Source organism: Triturus cristatus, chromosome 1_1 (genome assembly GCF_964204655.1).
Source record: "Triturus cristatus chromosome 1_1, aTriCri1.1, whole genome shotgun sequence".
Lineage (NCBI taxonomy): Eukaryota > Metazoa > Chordata > Amphibia > Caudata > Salamandridae > Triturus > Triturus cristatus.
The window spans coordinates 75,641,527-75,662,206 of record NC_140579.1 but is presented as its reverse complement, the minus strand read 5'-3'; the positions used below and the strand labels follow the sequence as shown (position 1 = coordinate 75,662,206).

General features: G+C 44.1%; 1 protein-coding gene across 1 annotated transcript in view; it reads left to right on the top strand.

Annotated features, from left to right (window-relative positions):
* The window catches only part of LOC146869483 (butyrophilin subfamily 3 member A3-like), a 246,996-nt gene extending 226,688 nt beyond the window's left edge, over window positions 1-20,308 (top strand). Inside the window, exon 15 of the mRNA XM_085599875.1 lies at window positions 19,244-20,308. Within this exon, the coding sequence (XP_085456001.1) occupies window positions 19,244-19,761 (518 nt within the window). The 3' untranslated portion in view covers window positions 19,762-20,308. The remainder of the gene's footprint in view (window positions 1-19,243) is intronic.
* Window positions 20,309-20,680: the final 372 nt, after the last annotated feature.

Sequence of the window (20,680 nt, the reverse complement as noted above, 5' to 3'; positions counted from 1 at the left end):
TGTGGGGGGCGGATGGATCAGGGGGTGATGTGTCAGATAGTGTTGCAGTGCTCCCAGGGCCAATGCTGGTGGGGTCAGTGGGGGTGTAGGTTGAGGGTGTGTGATGTGTGGATGTGTTTTAAAGATGTTTAGGATGTGTCTGTGTGTGTCGCAATGGTCTGTTTGGGTGGGTGTATACAAAGGCGTGTGTATGCTTGGGACAGACAGGGGAATAAGGTTTTTGGATGCGGATGGGGAAGAGAAAGGATGTGAGGCAGAAGGCTGGGGTGGGTGTAAGGCTTCCATCTGTAAAGAGCCAGAAATCTCTGTAGGGCAGACATACCACTGTGAATCCCTTCCAGGTAGGTAACCATCTGATTCCGCTGACTGCCCAGACCCTGGATGGTATTCAGCAGTGCAGTCTGCCCAACAGAGATCTGTGTCAGGATGTCGATTGCCTCCTCACTCAGGGCAGCTGTTGGGACAGAGGCAGGGGGTGAAGTGCCTGAAGCTAAGGAGATAGCTGCCCTTTGAGGGGAGAGGGCCAACACAACTGGGATTGGGAGCAGCAGGGAGGGCAAAGATGGACAGGGTAGCAGACCATGATGGCATTGCACCAGGATGGCAGGGGTTCACTACCATAACAGTGGCCACTGGAGTTCAACTTTGTTGTTGGTGATGTTGAGTCTGGGTCCTCTGTGCCACTACCCTCATCCTGTTGGCAACTGGGTCCATTTGTATCACTGTCACGACCGGACCCACTTTGACCAGCAGCTTCCCCAACAACCTGGTCCCTGTTTCCTCCGCTTGCCCGGGTTGATGCTGAAATGACATATGAGTTTGGTCATAGACACACAGGAGGAACAGCTCATTACAAATAACACAACAAATGTGCAGGTATCACACCACCTACTAGGATGGCTAAGTTGTCAATGACATCAGCATTAGCAAATGCATGAATTCAACATGAGTTCTCAACAGTTGCACGCAATAATGTCGGAACCACAGTCTGCCACAATTGCATGAGTTACCTTCCACTCCATCATGTACATAGCAGGAAATGACATCACCCTATATACGTAGACCCTTTTAATATACTATAATTACCAGGTGATATCAACTAGCATGGCCATGTATAATGCATCCCTACCCATTCTACACAAGGCCCTGCTACAGCAACTGGTCATGTTCCTAGAGACACCTCATGACATACTGATGGACACCTGATATAGCTATCTTCCTGCAATATGTATACTACCAAGAAGGATGTGTCATGGAAATGCCCATTCTACGCTGTTCACACGACCCAACTAAAACTTCTTTTTTTGCCCTCTGTCACAACTGAAAGTTGGGTGAGATGTCCTCACATATATCCTTATGACATGAAACCACCTAGGCCTAGGGAAGCCATTACAACAGGTAAAGTGTATGAGACTCAGGGAATTTCCTGTCCATGAAGAGAAGGTTACACTTGTAGTCAATAGGGAAGGGACATCACAGCACCTATACTTGTCTATCATACACATATACCAATGTATTACTGAGTGTACACACTCACATATCACTCCAACATGTCACCATTTCACAACCCGCTGCATTTCAACAGCCACTTAATGAACCTCCACTATTCCACATGTGCATGCCACCTAAATGTTTACTCACACTCCGTCATTGAACAGTACATTGTGAGACAGTACTATAAATACACCGACCATGTATGTTATAGCCTCATCATTTGGTACTGAGTTATTACAATGAACACTGTATTTCGGTATTTGTGACCCATCCATGTCCACACACCCATTTCTGTGGTTACACATTACCTGAATGCAAATCACCATTCACAAAAGTCCTTGACACATTGGCCAACAAAACTGTGAAGGATACAGACTTCAAACTATGTAGACCCATAGATCTTGTACCAAACACTTGTAGACAGTATAGCACAACATGGATATGTTACATGTGCCAACCAGACCTACACATGTAATTACTCTTCAAATTGGTTTGTCATTAGTCAACTTCCAGGTTGATGTGGTCGCAGTTACCTGTAGCAATGAAAAGATGGTTAGTCATGATTCAGAATAGACAGCACAATACTCCCCCTGTCCTAGCTGCTGTTGGGCCCTAAACTGCCAATCAAGCTCTGGGTACGCCACTGCCAGGACAAGGGCCATTAGGAGAGTCAGTATCTGGTGCACGCCCTACCACGTGGGCAGAACTGTCCAAGCTGGACCTCCACAATATTACAGGTCCAACATCTCAGGTCCTCCCACCTCTTCCTACTGTGGATACTGCGACGGCGATAGACCGCCAGGGACCACACTTTACGGGCAATGGCTTTCCATATTCCCTGATTCTGATGGGCTTTTACCTGTATCTATGCAATAGATGAAGAGACTGAGTAGACATGCACGACTGTGTAGCTGATCAAGGAGTTGTAGACATCTAGCATGACCATGAATAAATTGTCAACACCCCAAATTTGTAGACTCCCATAATGAACATACGCACTGACATGATACCACATCAGACTAGTCATCTGATGACTACACCCATCTCAGGTCAGGTCCTCTACTGACTATGCCAGCCTGCTTACATCATGTAGGCCAGGGCCATAACACATGCACTGTGAATGTAATCAAGATGTACCACTACATACCATTGGAAGCACATGACAGCTAGTGCATGTACATGTGCATGACTGTACAGACACTGTCAAGCTCCAGACGTGTGACTCTACCCATGCAGTTCAAAACATAACTGTTACCACTAAATGTAATACATCCTAAAACATGGGTCACCGTGGAAGGTCTGGCATGTGTGACACTGTGTACTCACAATCTGGAAATGAGTGTTCATATGGACAACTCAATGTAAAATAGTACTACATCTGATTGAGGGCTTGGGCAAAGTCCTGCCAGCAAAGGATACCTATTTGGCCATTTGTGGCACTGTCACAGGGTTGACATCAACATACTATTGTACATACTGTCTGGTTGCTTAATGTGACACAACTGGTGATCCAGTGATGGACTTCACGGCTGTACTCACCAACTATCTGCACAGTACATGTGTTAATAGTGCAATAGGCCTGCACAATTCCAGCTCTACTCATGGGAAAGTTGCACCAGACTTGTGGCAGTGAGGGGCCTGTCCTAAGGCAGTGAAACACATTGACAATGTGGGTAAATGACAAGAAGACCCAGGTCTGTGGGTCATGTCAGGTACAATACTATAGGTAGCTTGGTTACATCTAATAAAGTGTACTGACTATTACACTATACCTTCTGGTAGCTCTTGCAATCTATTCCTTCTAATACAGTGTACTGATTAGTACAGTATAATTTCTAATAGCTCTGTCATTCTGTACTGTCTAATGCAGTGTACAGACTTGTACAGCATACCCAGGTGTAGTGCTGCCCCTGTGCAGCATCTAATACAGTGTATCGGCAAGTACAGCATACCTTGGTGTAGATCTGTCACTCTGTACCATCTAATACAGTGTTCTGACTAGTATGGTATACCTTGGAGTAGCTATCAATTACTCTGTACTATCTCATACGGTGTACTAACAAGTACAGTATACCTTCTAGTAGCTCTATCACTCAGTTACATCTAATACACTGTACTGACTAGTACAGTGTCCCTTTAAGTAGCTTTGGCACTCCATGCCATCTCATGTAGTGCACTCCCGCGGAGTGAAGTTTTTTCCTTGCTTGTCAATATTAAGTTGGCAAGCACAAGTGAGAAAAATCCAACACTAGACCACCTCCTAGTTAGATTTCTCAATGCGTGCAGTCACGACCGCTCATTCTGAGAAACCATCCGTTCGCGTTGAGGAACCTGTCACTCGAGTAGAACATCTACTCGCATGGAAGAAAGAATCCGCACCCTCTGCTGCTTGTGCTGTTTTCCAGCGTGGGTCAAACACCCACTGCTAAAAATCAATGCGAACAGCGCAAACTAACGTACTCCACTGCTTTTGGAACTCTGTGCAGCACAGCGAAGTTCTCTGAACTCCACAAACACTGCCCAGCCTTACCTTCTTGTAGCTCTGAAGCTCTATTCCATCTAATAAAGTGTACTGGCTAGTATAGTATACCTCCTAATAGCTCTGTCATTATGTACAAACTAATATAGTGTACTGATTTTTACAGTATACTTTGGAGTAGCTCTGTCACTCAGTACCAAATAATACAGTGTACAGACTACTGTACTGAGTACCACAGTATACCACAGTTACTCAGTTACTCATTACCATGTAATATAGCGTGCTGATTAGTACGGTATACCTTGGAGTAGCCTTGTCGTCCTGTACTGTTGCTTGGATATGAATTTACCTTAAAGGAATGAAAAGACAAGAGGAGTTTGGCAACACACGAACAAAGGCAAGCCCGTCTGCGCCCGTCCATGCCCGACCGGGGCCAGGGGCCACAAACCCTGGTCCCATTTCCTTAAATCCCCTTAGAAAACGTACTTTCACTTCAGAGCAACTTTTAGCTCTCCGCCCTAAAATAACACCTGACTGTACCCGTTCCCTGGTTACTAATTGTGCTAAAGATATCTGCACCGGTTGTAATTTCTCCCTCGCCAACCCCTATTCAAATCTACACACATCATCAGGAAATAGAACAAACACTTGCGCGATTTCTCCCCCTGCTAAAGTTTTTACATTCCTCAGTGTAAACTGTCGTTCACTCCCCAAACACAAACTGGACATTTTTGACCTCCTTCATGACGTCAAACCGGATGCTCTATTTCTTACGGAGACCTGGCTCCATGAGAGCTCGGGTCCAGATGTCGTAGCAGCTTTACCACCTAATTATGTTATCATTAGGAAAGACCGAACTACGTCCTCTGGTGGCGGCATTGCTATCATTTACAACAACAATTTTCAATGTAAATTTGGCATGGTGGATATTCCATATTGTGAAGCAGCTTTATTTAAGTTAACACTTAACCCCCATTTCACATTCTCTGGCCTCCTCATTTATCGCCCTCCTGGCCCGCCTAATCCCTGGGCCACATCCCTACCGGACCACCTTACCCCTTTGATTATGAATTCTAATAATTTTTCGCTGCTTGGCGACTTTAATTTACATTTGGACATTCTTTCTAACTCCACGTGTAGCAACTTTATCTCAGATCTTGCTGCTATGAACATCTTCCTACGTAATTCGGGACCCACACATAAAGCCGGCCACCTCCTCGACTCCATTTTTTTCAACCTTCCTGGTCTTCACTGCGATCCTGCATTGCCCATCCATTGGGCCGACCATGTTTTATCTAGATTCAATATCTCGATTCCCCCTACCTCTACTTCTCTGTTTCACTCCCTAAAGACATCAAAAAGAGACTGGAAAAAATTTGACCGAAACGCTTTCAACCACGCCTTATGTTCGAACACTCCTTTATGTGATTCTGATGTAGACTCATTTTCCAAAAATGTACACAGTTGGCTCTCCACTGCTATCGATTCCTGCCTTCCCCCTTTACAGAAAAAATTTACTAATCACCGTCCCCCGGTCCCTTGCTTCAATGATACTCTAAAAACTGAAAAAACTAAATGCAAATCTCTTGAATGAAAATGGAGGAGAGACAATGCGCCAGAACTAAAAATAGCATATATAAAGTCAAAAAAGCATTACCATAACCTATGCAAATCCACTAAGGCTCTCTTCGTCTCTAACTCTACCACTTCTGCAGCTAATTGTTCCAAGACACTTTTTAGCTTAGTTAAAAAGCTTGCTGGATCTGAGACCCTAGCTACTCCTCCACCCTTGAACAATTGCCAGTGTGAAGACCTTGCTCACTTCTTTAAACAAAAAATAGAGAAGATTCAGAAGGCTCTTCTCCCCAGCATGAATGAACAGTCTCTTGTTGAATTTCCTGTTGTGCATGCCACCACGGCCCCCCTCCTTGAAACCTGGCTGCTTCTCAACATGGATTCTTTAACTCTCATTTTAAACAAAGTAAAGTCTGGCTCTCCTAACGACCCTCTACCTCCCTCTATACTCAAACAACTGGACCTCCCCCATATGCATGTCATCTTGAACGTTTTAAATTCCTCTCTTCGTGAGTCTGTAGTTCCAGCTCACTGGAAACATGCTTTGGTGACTCCTCTTTTGAAAAAAACAGCTGCCGACCCCGTCATTCTCTCTAATTACCGTCCCATTTCCCTCCTGCCAATCTTCTCCAAGATTCTGGAGAGTCATATTCACTCCCATTTTTCCCAGTTTGTCGAACTGAATAAAATTCTTCATCCTTCCCAATCCGGGTTTAGGTCCAATTTCTCCACAGAAACCACTCTGTTAGGAGTCACAGAGAAGCTTCGTCATTTTCTTGACAGTGGAGAGACTGTGGCGCTGGTTTTGCTTGACCTCAGCGCAGCGTTCGACACTATCTCGCACCCCACACTTATCAAAACTCTGAGATCCTTGGGCATATGTGGTTCTGCCCTGGATTGGATTATCTCCTTTCTGAACGATCGTACTTTTCAGATCTTTTCAGCCACTAACCGCTCCAATACTCATTCATCCCCCCATGGGGTACCCCAGGGCTCCATACTCAGTCCTCTGCTCTTTAATCTCTATGTCAGGCCTTTAGCAGATATTGCTGAACAAGCTGGCCTGACTCTTTTTTCCTATGCAGACGACTCTCAGATCATCTTTTCTTTCTCTTCCACTGACCCTAACTCAACTTCTGGCTTACAACTAGGCCTTAGGAGCATCGCTTCATGGATAAACCAACACCATTTGAAACTCAATGGTGATAAAACTGAGGTCTTAATCCTGGGCAAGGATAAGGATCTCTGGGGCCCACTTCATTGGCCTACCGAGATGGGTGCCCTCCCGCGACCTTCTAACCATGTTCGGAATTTGGGCATCTACATTGATGACTCTCTGTCCTGGCATCAACAAGCCGTTAAGGTCACAGCCACATGTTTTACCATCCTGAGATGGCTGCGTAAAATCATTTGGATGTTATCTACTGCTACGCAAAAAACAGTGGTCCATGCCCTTATAACCTCAAGACTGGACTACGGTAATGTCCTGCTGTTAGGTGCCAACAAGGCCGTAACCCGTAAACTGCAGTTAGTTCAGAACTCTGCAGTTAGACTTCTTTGCAGAGTTCCCAGAATTTCACACATCTCTGGCTACCTCCACGATCTTCACTGGCTTAGAGTGGAGAACCGCATAAAGTGCAAAGCTTTGAGCTTTATGTTCAAGATAAAGTGGGGTTCAGCACCACCCTACCTACATGCTCTTGTTAGCCCCTACATCTCCACGCGTCATCTCCGTTCTTCAACTCTTGAGAAATTTACGGTTCTTCGCTTCAAACTCGCCAGGATGGGGGGCAAGTCCTTTTCTTATCTCGGTCCCACCCTCTGGAATGCTCTCCCTTCTGTCATCCGCAAAGAAACCAACTATACTTGCTTCCGTAGATCCATAAAGACCTGGCTGTTTAGCCAGTAATCCTCCTTTCTGTTTTTCACCATTCCGTTCGCAGCCGTCCAGGCGCCGGGAAACCCTTTTTGGGTAGCTGTTGCGCCCTACAAATTTAACTATAAAAAATAAAATTAAAATAAAAGTTACTTTACATAAAGACAGATGCCGGGAGAATATCGACACAGTTGCATCTGCAGAAAGACTCTTGCTGTACAAATGTTTAGGCCCTATATCATATAAATCTCCTGAGGTACAATAAAACAATTCTGCATACTTAGAAAAACATCTCACTTGTAAATAACAAGCATAGTCATCTGATAAGGGGACACAGATGGCTTTCGACCTCAGGAGGAGGTAGTGTGGGCCAGTGTGTATGTGTCCAGATGTCCAGTGTGGGGAGTGCTTGATCACTACGTGTGGTGTGTTCTGATTGGCTGAGTGTTCCTAACTACATGTGGCATCCAGCTTTGTGGTATTTTCAGGGAACGCCACCTCTGGCCAAACGTGTTTTATTGGGGCCAATTTCCTAAGACCTGTTTGTGGTGTAACTGTCAGACTATGGGATCGATCAGGGTTTTTTTTGGATGTGTGTTAATCTTTGGGCTAAGTGATACCCCACCTGTGACCCTCCAATTGATAGGCATGGGTTGCGTACTGACTCGGGGTTGAGGGTAGTCAACTTGGTTGAATCCGACAGCAAGAATATAATTAATTAGAATTTCTACAAATATTGTGGCAGTCATTGATATCATTTTTACCGACATCCTCAGTATTGTTCATACAGTTGTCCTAGTGTACATCGATGTTGTCTTATATTGACATTATATATGATATTGACATTATTATGCTTGCCTAGATCATGTCGCTCGGGACCATCTAATGCAGTGTACTGACTAGTACAGTATACCTCCTAGTAGCTCTGTCACTACGTCCCACATAATACAGTGTACTGACTAGTATTGTATACCTTGGAATAGCTATCGGTTACTCTGTACCATCTAACACAGTGTACTGACTGTTACAGTATACCTTAGAGCATCTCTGTCACTGTAATATTTAATGCAGTTTACCGACTCGTACAGTATGCTTTGGAGTGGCTCTGTCACTCTGTAATATCTAATACAGTGTACTGACTTGTACAATATAACTTGGAGCAACTCATTTGCTCAGTACCATCTAATACAGTGTTCTGAGTAGTACAGTATACTGTGGAAAAGCTCAGTCACTCCGGACCATCCTATTTAGTGTACTGACCAGTACAGTATACTTTCTAGTAGCTCTGCCACTATGTACCCTCTAATTCAGTTACTAACTAGTACAGTACACCTTCTAGTTGCTATGTCACTCTGTACAATATAATACAGTATACTGACCTTGGAGTAGCAGTCGGTTACTCTGTACTTTGTAATACAGTGTACTGACTAGTATAGTAAACCTTCTAGTAGCCCTGTTACACTAAATCTTCTAATACAGTGTACTGACTAGTGCAGTATACCTTCTAATTACTCTGTCACTCTGTACCATCTAATATAGTGAACTGACTACTACAGTATGCCTTGGAGTAGCTGTCAGTTACTTCCTACCATCTAATGCAGTGTACTAAGCAGTACAGTATTGCTTTTATTAGCTCTACTACTTTGTACCATCTAATACCGTGTACTGACTAGTAAAGTACATTAGTGTAGCTCTGATATTCTGCACCATATAACATAGTGTGCTGACTAGTACAGTATAGTTTGGAGTAGCTCTGTCATTCTATACCATCTTTATACAGTGTACTGAATAATACAGTATTCCTTGGAGTAGCACCGTTTTTCTGTGCCATCTAATACAGTGTACTGACTAGTACAATATACATTGAAGTAGCTCTGTCACTCTGCACCATCTAATCCAGTGTACTGACTAGTGTAGAAATGGCACTGAAGCTGGAATTCAAACAACAAGTTTATTAATCACTCATGAGTGGGACTACGTCAATACAAAACCCTCAAGTGCTGCAGAAGTCACAGACCATGGTATTTATATACCCCCTTTGTTACAGAGTAAGCATGTAGTTACAAATAGAAGGTACAAGCATAGACAGGAATAACTACCGACAAACATGGGCAGATGGATATCACTTAGTCAGCAAAGTGGGAGGGGAAACAGAACTACTTACATCAGTAGGGAATGGTAGACAGTTACATTTTTTGCCAGGTGCATTCTAGAAGCTACAGACCTTTTCTCAGCACATCTTGCTTTGGGTCAGTACAGAAGGAGTTAACTAAAGGTGATGACTCAAGCAGAATAGAAAAGCAGGCAACAGTGATGATGGAAGAATCACAAGGCTAACAAAATGGATGCTGCAAACAAGATAGCTTCAGCTCATGCTAACAGCAATTATTTTCGATTCCCACAGATGGCCCTTTTAGCATTGGCTGAAGACATCTCTACGACTTAGAAGCGGCATGAAAGATATCCTGTACATCTATTCTCATGAGTTCATTAATTTCCTGGTCCATTGCTAGGCGGGCATTTACATTCTTGACATTTTGTTTAGTTGGTATACATGAGGCACAGGTAGAAATACAAAGGCAACAGAGCATCGGGCCACATTGAATACATAGGCAACAGGTGAAAAGAATCACAAAAAATATACATAGGGCTGACAATATTTTCCAGCGCCATACAGTAAACATAGTCCATAGCCATCCAGTCAAAGTCCATGTCCCTGAATCCTGATGGATTTCAGTGGCTATCTTGTGCATCTTAGCAATTGCTTCAAAAACTGAAGGGGCGTGGTCAGGGATATACACACAGCAGCTGCTCCCAATGATGCAGCATGCTCCACCACGGTCGGCCAGGATGACGTCAAGGACCATCCTATTTTGGAGCGCCACAATTCTCACAATTTGTAGTTCTTCTGTGATATTTCCAAATGCCATGGCTGTCTGATTGGTTACAGCCTCTACAACACGTGTCAAGCGCCTTATTTTTCTGCTGTTTAAGGCTGCACCAACAAAGAAGAATAGTCCCAAATTAAAATCAATGTACTGTTGCAATGCAGTATCAGTTTGATCCACCTCATCATGATTTATTGTCCTTTTAAATCGACTCTTGGAAATGTCATTATACAGTTTATAGTCTTTGTGGTAGGATGCAGGTGCCAAGAACACAGGTGGTAGCAAAAAGGAAACATAGCAGCTACCTGACCAACCAATATGTAGATGGTAATAACCCCTTACTTCCACAAATGAAATAGGTGTTATGTGAGGACAAAAAACTACTATTGTTTATTCCGGTAAGGTTCAATGTTATAGTACAGTCACTTTTCCCCACAGGGATACTGCCAATACTGCTTACACAAAGGTCTGCTCGAGCTCTAGTAACAGCTATAACAGGAGGTCCATTACCCTTGATTGTTCGAGTGTTAGGGAAAACATAGCGCACAGAGGAATTTCCTCAACGATACTCCTCCATTTCCCATACAGTTCCTTTAGCTTGTGGATCTCCTTCCTCATCAGGGTAACAAGCTTTGTTTAACTGAGTGTTTAGTCTTCCTACATCAGCAAAGGTAATATTAGCAACTTCAGAAGCCCACAACAATGCAAACCAGGCTTTACAGAAGCCATTGTGTGAAAACGGAAAAGGAATGAAAGGCGTTCCTCCCTTTTTCTGATGAGCTGGCATCATTTCACACCCCCAACAGTTGATAATGTTCGTAGCATTGTGGGTGTGATGTAATATTTGAATGAACGTATTGTTGAGATAGGACATTCTGTGCTTCTGCTCATGATAAGGAAGAGTGAAATGGTGGTGTTCAATGGGGACAGGAGTAGTAGCAGTCAGTAGTTTTTGAGCAGGAACTACTCCCTCTACAACGCATGTTATTGTAGCGATGATAACAAAAATAGAAGTGAGTCCAATAGTGAACATACTATTTTGATCACAAACTCTTGCAGCAGTTTGTCTCTTTTCCTTAGGCATGTTCATCTCATGTCAGACGACAAATCGGATGGTGCCCTAAGGTCCTGGGCAGACGTTGGTTTCTTCATTGACGTTGAGACGAGTAGCCACTAAAAGATTACCCCCCTTTGTAACTCAGTCTTTCACTACCCAGGACAGTGGCTCAAACAGTACTTTTCAGCAACGAAGTGTCTTTCTTCTGGGGTCGCAGCTGATATCGAGATGTACCAGGGATCGTGTGGTCCGGGAAGACTTCTTCAGGTCCTTCAGGTGTCGTAACTTGTCCTTTCTCGGTGTCCAGGATATCGCAGCGATCTGCCAACACAGCTGGGCTCACTAAGTCCTGCAGCACTCTCCAGCAATGTGTGGCGTGGATCCAGTTCTTCCGGATGGTCACTTGAACTGCAGTCCTGGTAGCCAAGAGCACCTGCTCAGGGCCACGCCAACGAGGCTCCAAGGAGCTGGTCCACTGAAAGGACTTCGTCAGCACGAAATCGCCAGGCCGTAGACCATGGCCCTCACCCTGCGACCTGTCTGGAAGAGTTTCCTGAACCTGTTGATAAATAGAAGACAAACTGTCAATCAACTGAGACAAATAGTCGTTCATCAATACATAGGGTACATCATGTATAGGGCGTGGCTTAGGAATCCCCCAAATATTCATTGGCCTTCCAAAAACCACCTCATACGGTGTGAGGCCAGATCGTGTATGTGGTACTGATCTAATAGATAGCAATGCTAAGGGCAGTGCATCAGGCCATTTTCAAATATGTGGAAGCCTGTAGCTTGGCCAATTTAGTTTTAGGGTAGAATTGTAACGTTCCACTTGCCCTGCTGATTGTGGGTGAGAAGCAGCATGAAACTTCTGCTTAATTCCTAACCCTTTCATGAGGTAATCAACAATTTTCCCAATGAAATGAGGTCCGTTGTCACTCCACAAAACTCGACAAATACCAAATCAGGGAAAGAACTCCTTTGGGAGCACCTTTGCTGTAGTAAGAGCTGTATTATCTTTCGTGGCGTATGCCTCCACCCATTTACTAAAGGCACAAACCACTACCAAGACATACGTCAGATTATTACAGCATCCAAGCTGGATATAATCCATTTGCTGGACCTCAAATGGTGCAGTTGGTACTGCAAACCCTCCTGCTGGAGTTTGTGTTCCCTTTCCAGGATTATATTGGAGACAGATCAGACAAGACTGGACTATCTTTTTAGCTGTGCCGGCAATATCCGGATGATCCCAGACTTGCATAAGTTGCTTTGCCATTGAGGATGCTCCAACATGTGCCGGCCCATGTGCCATGTGAATCATAGGATGTAAATAGGTTGTGGGTAACTTCCATTGTATCATTTCTTTATTCCTCCAACAGCCCTCATCATCCAATGTTCCCTCCTTAGACCAACGTTCAGCCTGTGACTTAACTACATACATAGATGTGGTACTCCGTTGCATTGGAGACTCGCAAGCTGTGTAATCTACAAAGGCATTTCCTTTTCCTATTTTATCAGTCACTTTCTTGTGTGCACTTCACTTAACAATTGCCAATTTCTTAGGATATGTCAAAGCAGTAAGGAGATTGTGTACTAATTACCGATGCACTATTTGCGTCCCATGTGAAGTAAGAAAGCCTCCTTCCTTCCAGAGTTGCCCAAAATCATGAGCCACTCCAAAGGCGTATCGGCTATCGGTGTAAATGTTAACAAGCAAATCTGTACTAAGCTCACATTCTCTTGTCAGTGCTATCAACTCGGCTGCTTGAGCTGTCTTCTGTGGGATGTGAGCTGTCTCAACTACTGTCTGAAGTGTTGTAATTGCATAAGCAGCAGACGTCGTACCATCAGGCAACTACAAGCAGGACCCATCAACCCAGAGTTCCCCATCAACGTTAGAAAGAGGTGTATCTTGTAGGTCAACACAACCCTTTGTTTGTTCTTCAGTAAGGGATATACAATCACGCAACTCTTGTGACTGAGACTGAGTAGTTGGAAATGGCAATAAAGTAGCAGGATTCAGAGTCAAACATCTTTTCAGTGTGATATGAGGGGCTAAAAGTGTCAATTCATAGCCTGTCAAACGGGCACTAGTCAAATGCTGTGTTTTCGTTTGAGTTAACAAAGCATCAACTGAATGGGGTACTAGCACAAGCAGACGATGTGACAAGACTATTCCCTCACTCTGACGTATGGACACAGCCATTGGCGCCACCGCTTGAAAACGCCCAGGCAACGCACGAGCAACTGGATCAAGGACAGCTGAGAAATATGCATAAGGACGCTGCTTATCACCATGTGTCTGTACTAAAAGTTAGAGAGAGCAACCGTCCCTCTCGCGTACATAGAGTGTAAAGGCCTTAGTGTAGTCTGGAGTTCCTAATACTGGTGCAGAACAAAGAGCTTGACGTAACCGTTGAAAAGCATTCTGGCATTCAGTAGTCCATGGGAGGGGCATCGGAGTGTCTTTAGTCAAAAGGGCCAACAAGGGTTTAACAATGTGAGAAAAGCTAGGGATCCACTGCCTACAGAAAGAAGTAAGGCCAATCAGTGCACAAACATCTTTCTGAGTACAGGGCACAGGCGTGTCTAAAATAGCTTGAATGCGATCTGGTGTGAGTGCACTTCCCTCCTTAGACAGGAGGTGACCTAAATAGATAACCTGCTGTCTACAATATTGCAATTTCTTCCGAGAGACTTTGTGATGATGAGAGGCAAGGAATGATAGCAATAACAGTGTACCTTCTTCACACTGTTCAGGGGTATCAGCAGCCAACAAGATGTCATCGACATATTGAATAAGAGCCACCCCTTTCGGTACAGGGAAAGAATGAAGCTGCCTTTTCAATGCCTGACTCTAAATGCTAGGACTTTCTGTATACCCCTGTGGAGCTCTACAAAATCTGAATGATTTATTATTCAAAGTGAAGCCGAACAAATAACGGCTGTCAGGATGAATAGGTATTGAGAAGAATGCATTCTTCAAATCGATCACACTAAATGTAGTAGCAGTAGGAGGAACCATAGTAAAAAGTGTCGTGATGTCAGAAACTATCGGATATTGGGGCACTACGATTTTGTTGACCTCTCGTAAGTTAATGATGAATCTGTAAATTATAGTGTCAGTATCTTTTTTCAAAATAGGAAGAATTGGACTATTACATGTATTGTAAGGGACTTCTTCCACAACCCCCACCATGATCAAATCCTGAACAATGTGAATTAATGCTTCTTCGCCTTCCCGAGATATTTTATATTGGGGCAGTCAAGACAACGAAGCACCTTCCTTCACTTGAATATATACTGGTGGAATAACCATGTGTCCCACATCGGTATCTAATGTAGCCCACAAGGTACTAGGTAACGATGCCAGAGCAACATGCTCTTTAATGAGACAAGACCTCTCACCCATTGGATAGTTATCATTTAAGATAACACGCACACCCTCTGGAGAACAACGTATTGGAGCACGAAAATGTTTAAGCATATCAATACCCACAATGTTATCTGGCGTGTTAGGGAAAAGCAGAAATGGACATGCTACAGTAAATTTATCAAGACTAAATGCAAGTTGCTGTGACAGTGGGCTAAGTGTAGGTGTCCCATCGAACCCTATTGATGTTATCATTGTGCCAGACAGCGGAGCCCTAGTAACCAATTGTTTAGACAGAGCACTACGAGTAGCCCCTGTATCATCCAGAAACCAATCAGTAGGACCCAAAACGTTTGCATCAACATAGGGACCCTTCTGATCTACTGGGACCTCAACCAGTTCCTTACCCCATCCTAGGCTTTCCTATGCATAATCAGAATCCTTGAGACCTTCAACCGAATAATCTGACTTTTGATATTGGTTTCGTCTATCAAAGGTATTAGAAGAATTTGGGTTGTGCTTAACTGCCTCAAATCTGGTACGATTATCCATGCCTCTCCTATTTCCTGAGTTCCCTGGGCGGCCTCTCATACTTCCTCTACCCCACTGATACTGCTGACCTCGCAAAAGGGGGCACTCAGAACGCCAATGTCCAATCTCTTTACAATAAGCACACTGATCAGAAGACAAAGTTGCTGAGGGAAAGGGGCTACAATAGGGCGATACATCGCACGTCCACCTCCTCTAAATGGTGGACCATGGACTTGAGCCACTATAACTTTCGTTTTTAAATCCTTAACCTTTTTATCCTCCTTGCCTTTTGCTTCCAATTCCTGAAGCCTCATAATACTGGGCCATAGTCAAAAAGGAGACTGGTGAAGAAGTACTCCATGAAGTCTCGCTGGCCTTTAGGCGACTAGCTATTTCTGGCAACATGTTGGCGACAAAGTTGTTGACAAACAGATACTTACCCGTGTCATCTGTCAATGACTGCCCACTAAAGTCATGGAATGTCTCTTCAAATTGCGTAAAGAAATCAGAAACTGACTCATCCGCTTTCTGTTTACAAGACGCTATTGTAGTCCAATCTATTTTCTTAGGGGATATAAGAGTTTTCAAATGAGTCCCAATAGCTTTGGGAAGATCTAATATCTCCTGTCATGGTTTCTGCGCAGGCTCTCTAACCACATCTATTTCCTCGAAATGCACCAAAGTATCACCATAGGCTACATTATCATCTACCTTCCAAATTGATCTCCATATATCAGGGGGCACAATAAGTCCAAAAAACATGTTAATATCTGGCAGAGTCATAGTACAGGAGCTAATAGCTCCTTCCACTTCTTCCTAAAAAGCGGCAGGATTTTTCCGCGGATCGGACAAAGCAGCCTTAAGAGCCATAACATCTGCTCCACTCCAAGGAGTGTAGACCCAATTATAAACAAAATATCCTTTTGCATTATCTGAATCTTTATCGTCATTTGTTCCTGCTCCCTTTGGGGGAACATACCGAGGTGCTGCTTCACGCATTGGTTTCATAGTGACTACAGTATCACTAGTATCTTTATCTGTCCCCATAGCTCCCTCTTGTCGCTCAGGAGTCTGAACTGTTTGTTCAGTTGTAGCTTTACCAGCTGCTTTTTTCTCCTCTTGCAGACGGAACGTGTCAGTGCGCAATTTAACCACTCGCCTAATTATATCAGGCACCTGTGAAGGAAGAAAGGTGCATTCACTTAATTGTTTATAATCGGAATTTATTTCAGAGGGTTCTAGATCATCAGAATGCTTTCTAAAACTGAGTATTACTTCCCAAGTAAATGTCTCTACAAAATATAACTGCTCTAAATATTTCCGCTGCTGAACCATTGCTACGAGTTCTGGAGCAGAGGCACTCCCACGAGCTGCTTTACGAGCAGCGGATCGAAGAGTGGCCTTGCCTTCAGTAGTCAAAGTAGCGCGAGTCTTCCGCCCATCTTGCTTATCTTCATCTTTTTCTTCTGAAGACAAATGCCCCTCATCAGAACCCTCATTCTCAGGGGCACTAGGGAATTTATGCGGGGGTGGAGGTCTATCTAACAAGATGGAATCATCCTGAGGTCTATTAAGTATGGGATAAATAGGGCGCCTAATAGGGTACTGGCCAGTTACCTCTAAACGATGCTCCCTATCTTCTTTACCTTTTATTTCCTTCATCTCTCTATTTTTCAATTCCAACGCTTTCTGATATATCGTTTTACGCTGTTCTTTTCCTGCTATAGCTTCTTCTTTCCTCACTCTCTCTTACACTTCTTTCTCCCACATTCATACACAATCAAACATCTTGTCGGCTCCTATGCTTAAACAAACACTGCTCTACATCCTGAATCTTTTTAAATTCAAATGACCCATTCACAGGCCATCGTAAGTCAGGATCCTTTTTCATATATTTGTTCCACAGTGTACTATACATTATGGAAGAAATATTGTATTTAATATACATATGCTTATTAGGTGTCCCCTCTGGGGGAGACGGCTGACTTCTTTCTAAATCCATTTTGGTACCACCAAGACCGCAACACAACCTATGGAGTGCGCTAGGAGCAGGCATGCTACCATATTTGTAAAATATTACTTATCCCAGATATATCAAAGTAGAGAAAAATCTCCACATTACCTGCCTTTATCTTTTGCAAATGATGAACAAACAAACAAACAAAACCAGAATCTTGGCCAAGCAAATCCAAAATCAAGAGTGCCGCTTCAGCGACCTTACCAAACAAAAGTCTCCAACCTCCAAATGCCAATCTCTTGGTCGACCTATTGGTCACTGCAAAACTTGCGCCAAAGGAAGTCTCAGTCTGGACCAGCCACCACCTGGAGTGTCAAATCGAGAAAAACGGAAAAGTCGCTTCGGTCTGCAAAGACAAGGGTCTCCTCATGCAGGACATCTCCTCAGCAAGATTCCATTCTTCCGTCAAGACCACTCGTTCTTGCGGCCGCGTCTCCGATGAGCCCCACGAGTCTGGCGCCAAAACTGTGGAAATGTGCCTTTTTAGGGCCACACCGGTGCAGGTTTCACCCTTCTCTTTGTCCACGGGTCCTTAAACCAACAAAGAAGAGATTGGCACTGAAGCTGGAATTTAAACAACAAGTTTATTAATCACTCATGACTACGTCAATACAACACCCTCAAGTGCTGAAGGAGGTAATACATTGAAGTCACAGACCATGGTGCTTATATACCCCCTTTGTTGCAGAGTAAGCATGTAGTTACAAATAGAAGGTACAAGCATACACAGGAATAACTACCGACGAACATGGGCAGATGGATATCACTTAGTCAGCAAAGTGGGAGGGGGAACAGAACTGCTTACATCAGTAGGGAATGGTAGACCGTTACATTTTTAGCCAGGTACATTCTAGCAGCTACAGGCCTTTTCTCAGCACATCTTGCTTTGGCTCAGTACAGAAGGAGTTAACTAAAGCTGATGACTCAAGCAGAATAGAAAAGCAGGCAACAGTGATGACTAAAGAATCACAAGGCTAACAAAATGGATGCTGCAAACAAGATGGCTTCAACTCATGCTAAGAGTAATTATTTTCGATTCCCACAACAGTATACCTTGCAGTAGCTCTGTTACTCTGCACCATCTAATACAATGAACTGACCAGTACAGTATACCTTCTAATAGCTATGCTACTCTGTACCTTCTAATACAGTGTACTAACTAGTATGGTATACCTTCTAATAGCTGTGTCATTCTGTACCATGTAATACAGTGTACTGACTAGTACAGTATACCTTGGAGTAGCTCTGGCACTCTGCACTATCTAATACAGTGCACTGAGTGGTACAGTGTACCTTGGAGTAGCACTGTCATTTTGTAACATCTAATGCAGTGTACTGACCAGTACAGTATGCCTTGTAGTAGCTGTCAGTTACTCTGTACCATCTACTGCAGTGTACTGACTAGTACAGTCTGCATTGGAATAGCTCTGTTACTCTGCACCATCTAATACAGTGTACTGACTATTTCTGTGTACCTTCTAGTAGCACTGTGACTCCGTACCATCTAATGCAGTGTAAAGACTAGTACAGCATACCTTGGAGTAGCTCTGTTACTGAGCACCATTTAATACAGTGTACTGACCAGTATAGTATATCCTCTAGTCGCTATGTTACTGTTACTCTGTACGTCTAGTACAGTGTACTGACTCTTACAGTGTCCTATCTGCTGCAGTGTTCATGTGTACCACAGTGTGTGGTCTAGCACTGTGTGGTGTAATGTAGTATTCTGTGCAGTGCAGTGTATAGTAGGATGTCCTCTCTATGTGGTCCTGTTTGGTGTAGTGTGCGCTTTATGTAAATGCACGCTTTAGTGTAGTGAGCAGTCTAGTGCCGCGCTCTCTAGCGCTCCTTCCAGATGTGGTGTAAATTAATCATATGAAAAACAGAAAGCAGTAATTACAGCCTTTCTTTGTGTCATTAAATCTCTAATTATGAATCTCTTCTCTGCAGTGATGGTGACTCTGGATCCTGACACAGCTAATCCTTGGCTCTTCCTGACTGAGGGGCAGAGACGTATGAGACGGACAGACACAGCACAGCCTGTGCCGGACACCCCCAAGAGATTCACCCACTACCACTTTGTGCTGGGGAGCGAGGGGTTCACCTCCGGCAGACATTACTGGGAGGTGCAGCTGCTGCAGGAGGGGTATGCGTGGGCGGTGGGGGTCGCAGCAGAGTCTGTGAACAGAAAGGGACCCTTCATATTGTCACCTTCCGAGGGAGTCTGGGCTATACGGAGGTGGGACGGTGAATGGAACTACAAAGCTCTCACCTACTCTGAGACCTCTTTGTGGCCTCGTGAGAAACCCCAGAAGATGGGGGTGTATCTGGACTACGAGGGGGGGCGGCTGTCCCTGTACAATGCTGACTCCATGGAGCTGCTCTACACCTTCCCGGGGGCGCCCTTCACAGAGCGGCTCTTCCCGTTCTTCTGGCTCGGGGGAGAAGCGGAGCTGAGGCTGGTGTGAGAGCTGCAGAGAGCTCCAGCCCCTCACCCCTCCCTCCCACCCCCTTCTGCAGTGATAACAATGTGACTAGGAGCACTAATAGAGATGCTTTCAAATAATAAAGCACTCCCTTTCGGAGTAAGTATCTTGGGAGGGTGTAGTAATTCCAGTGACTTGAAAAGAAGGTTTCTTTCCTGTAGATTTATTAATGTATAGATGTCCGCCAACCCCGATGTGAAGAGCCCACACCTCACCTGTCCATCCCCAGTTTAAGCACCAACTTTCCAAAGAATCTTCTTCACAATGACCCTCCTACATGTTGTCATGACAACCAGAAGCCTCATGTGAAAGTGACCACTACATATTTCTTTTCCTTATACAATTAAAAAATAATCCCAGAAAATGTTTTCCATGTGCATCATACACCAAACATCATGGAAGACATATTAAAGTCTATGCAGAGTTAATAAATGTGCATTTCTTTCGCATGTGGAGCTTTGACATTAATATGTCACAATATAGTGCTGCGCTGAGGAGCACTTATTAAAAGTGATTGTTTTTAAACATGTCCTTAGAAACCCTTCCTGCCCCCACGCCGGCGACAGTGCTATTATTAGTGAACTAAGAGGCAAGACAGTTGTTATGTGAACCCTGTATGCAACCCAGATTCAGGGCGGCTTTAGGACAGTGCAACCGGTGCAGTCACACCTACGATGACCTGGGAGAGGTGCTGTGTTCAGTAATAACTTTGGGTTTTAAAAGCACCTGCTGTTTCCTTGTGTGCCCAGCAGGTTTCAGGCAACAATAAAAATGCCACGATAACGCAAGTGATTACTGTTTCTGCTGGAGAGAGATGGAAGTTTTGGCTAGTTGCAGTTTTGACTCATCATAAAGTAGCACAGAGCTAAGAGCTGTAAAGAACGTGTACATGCAGATCACA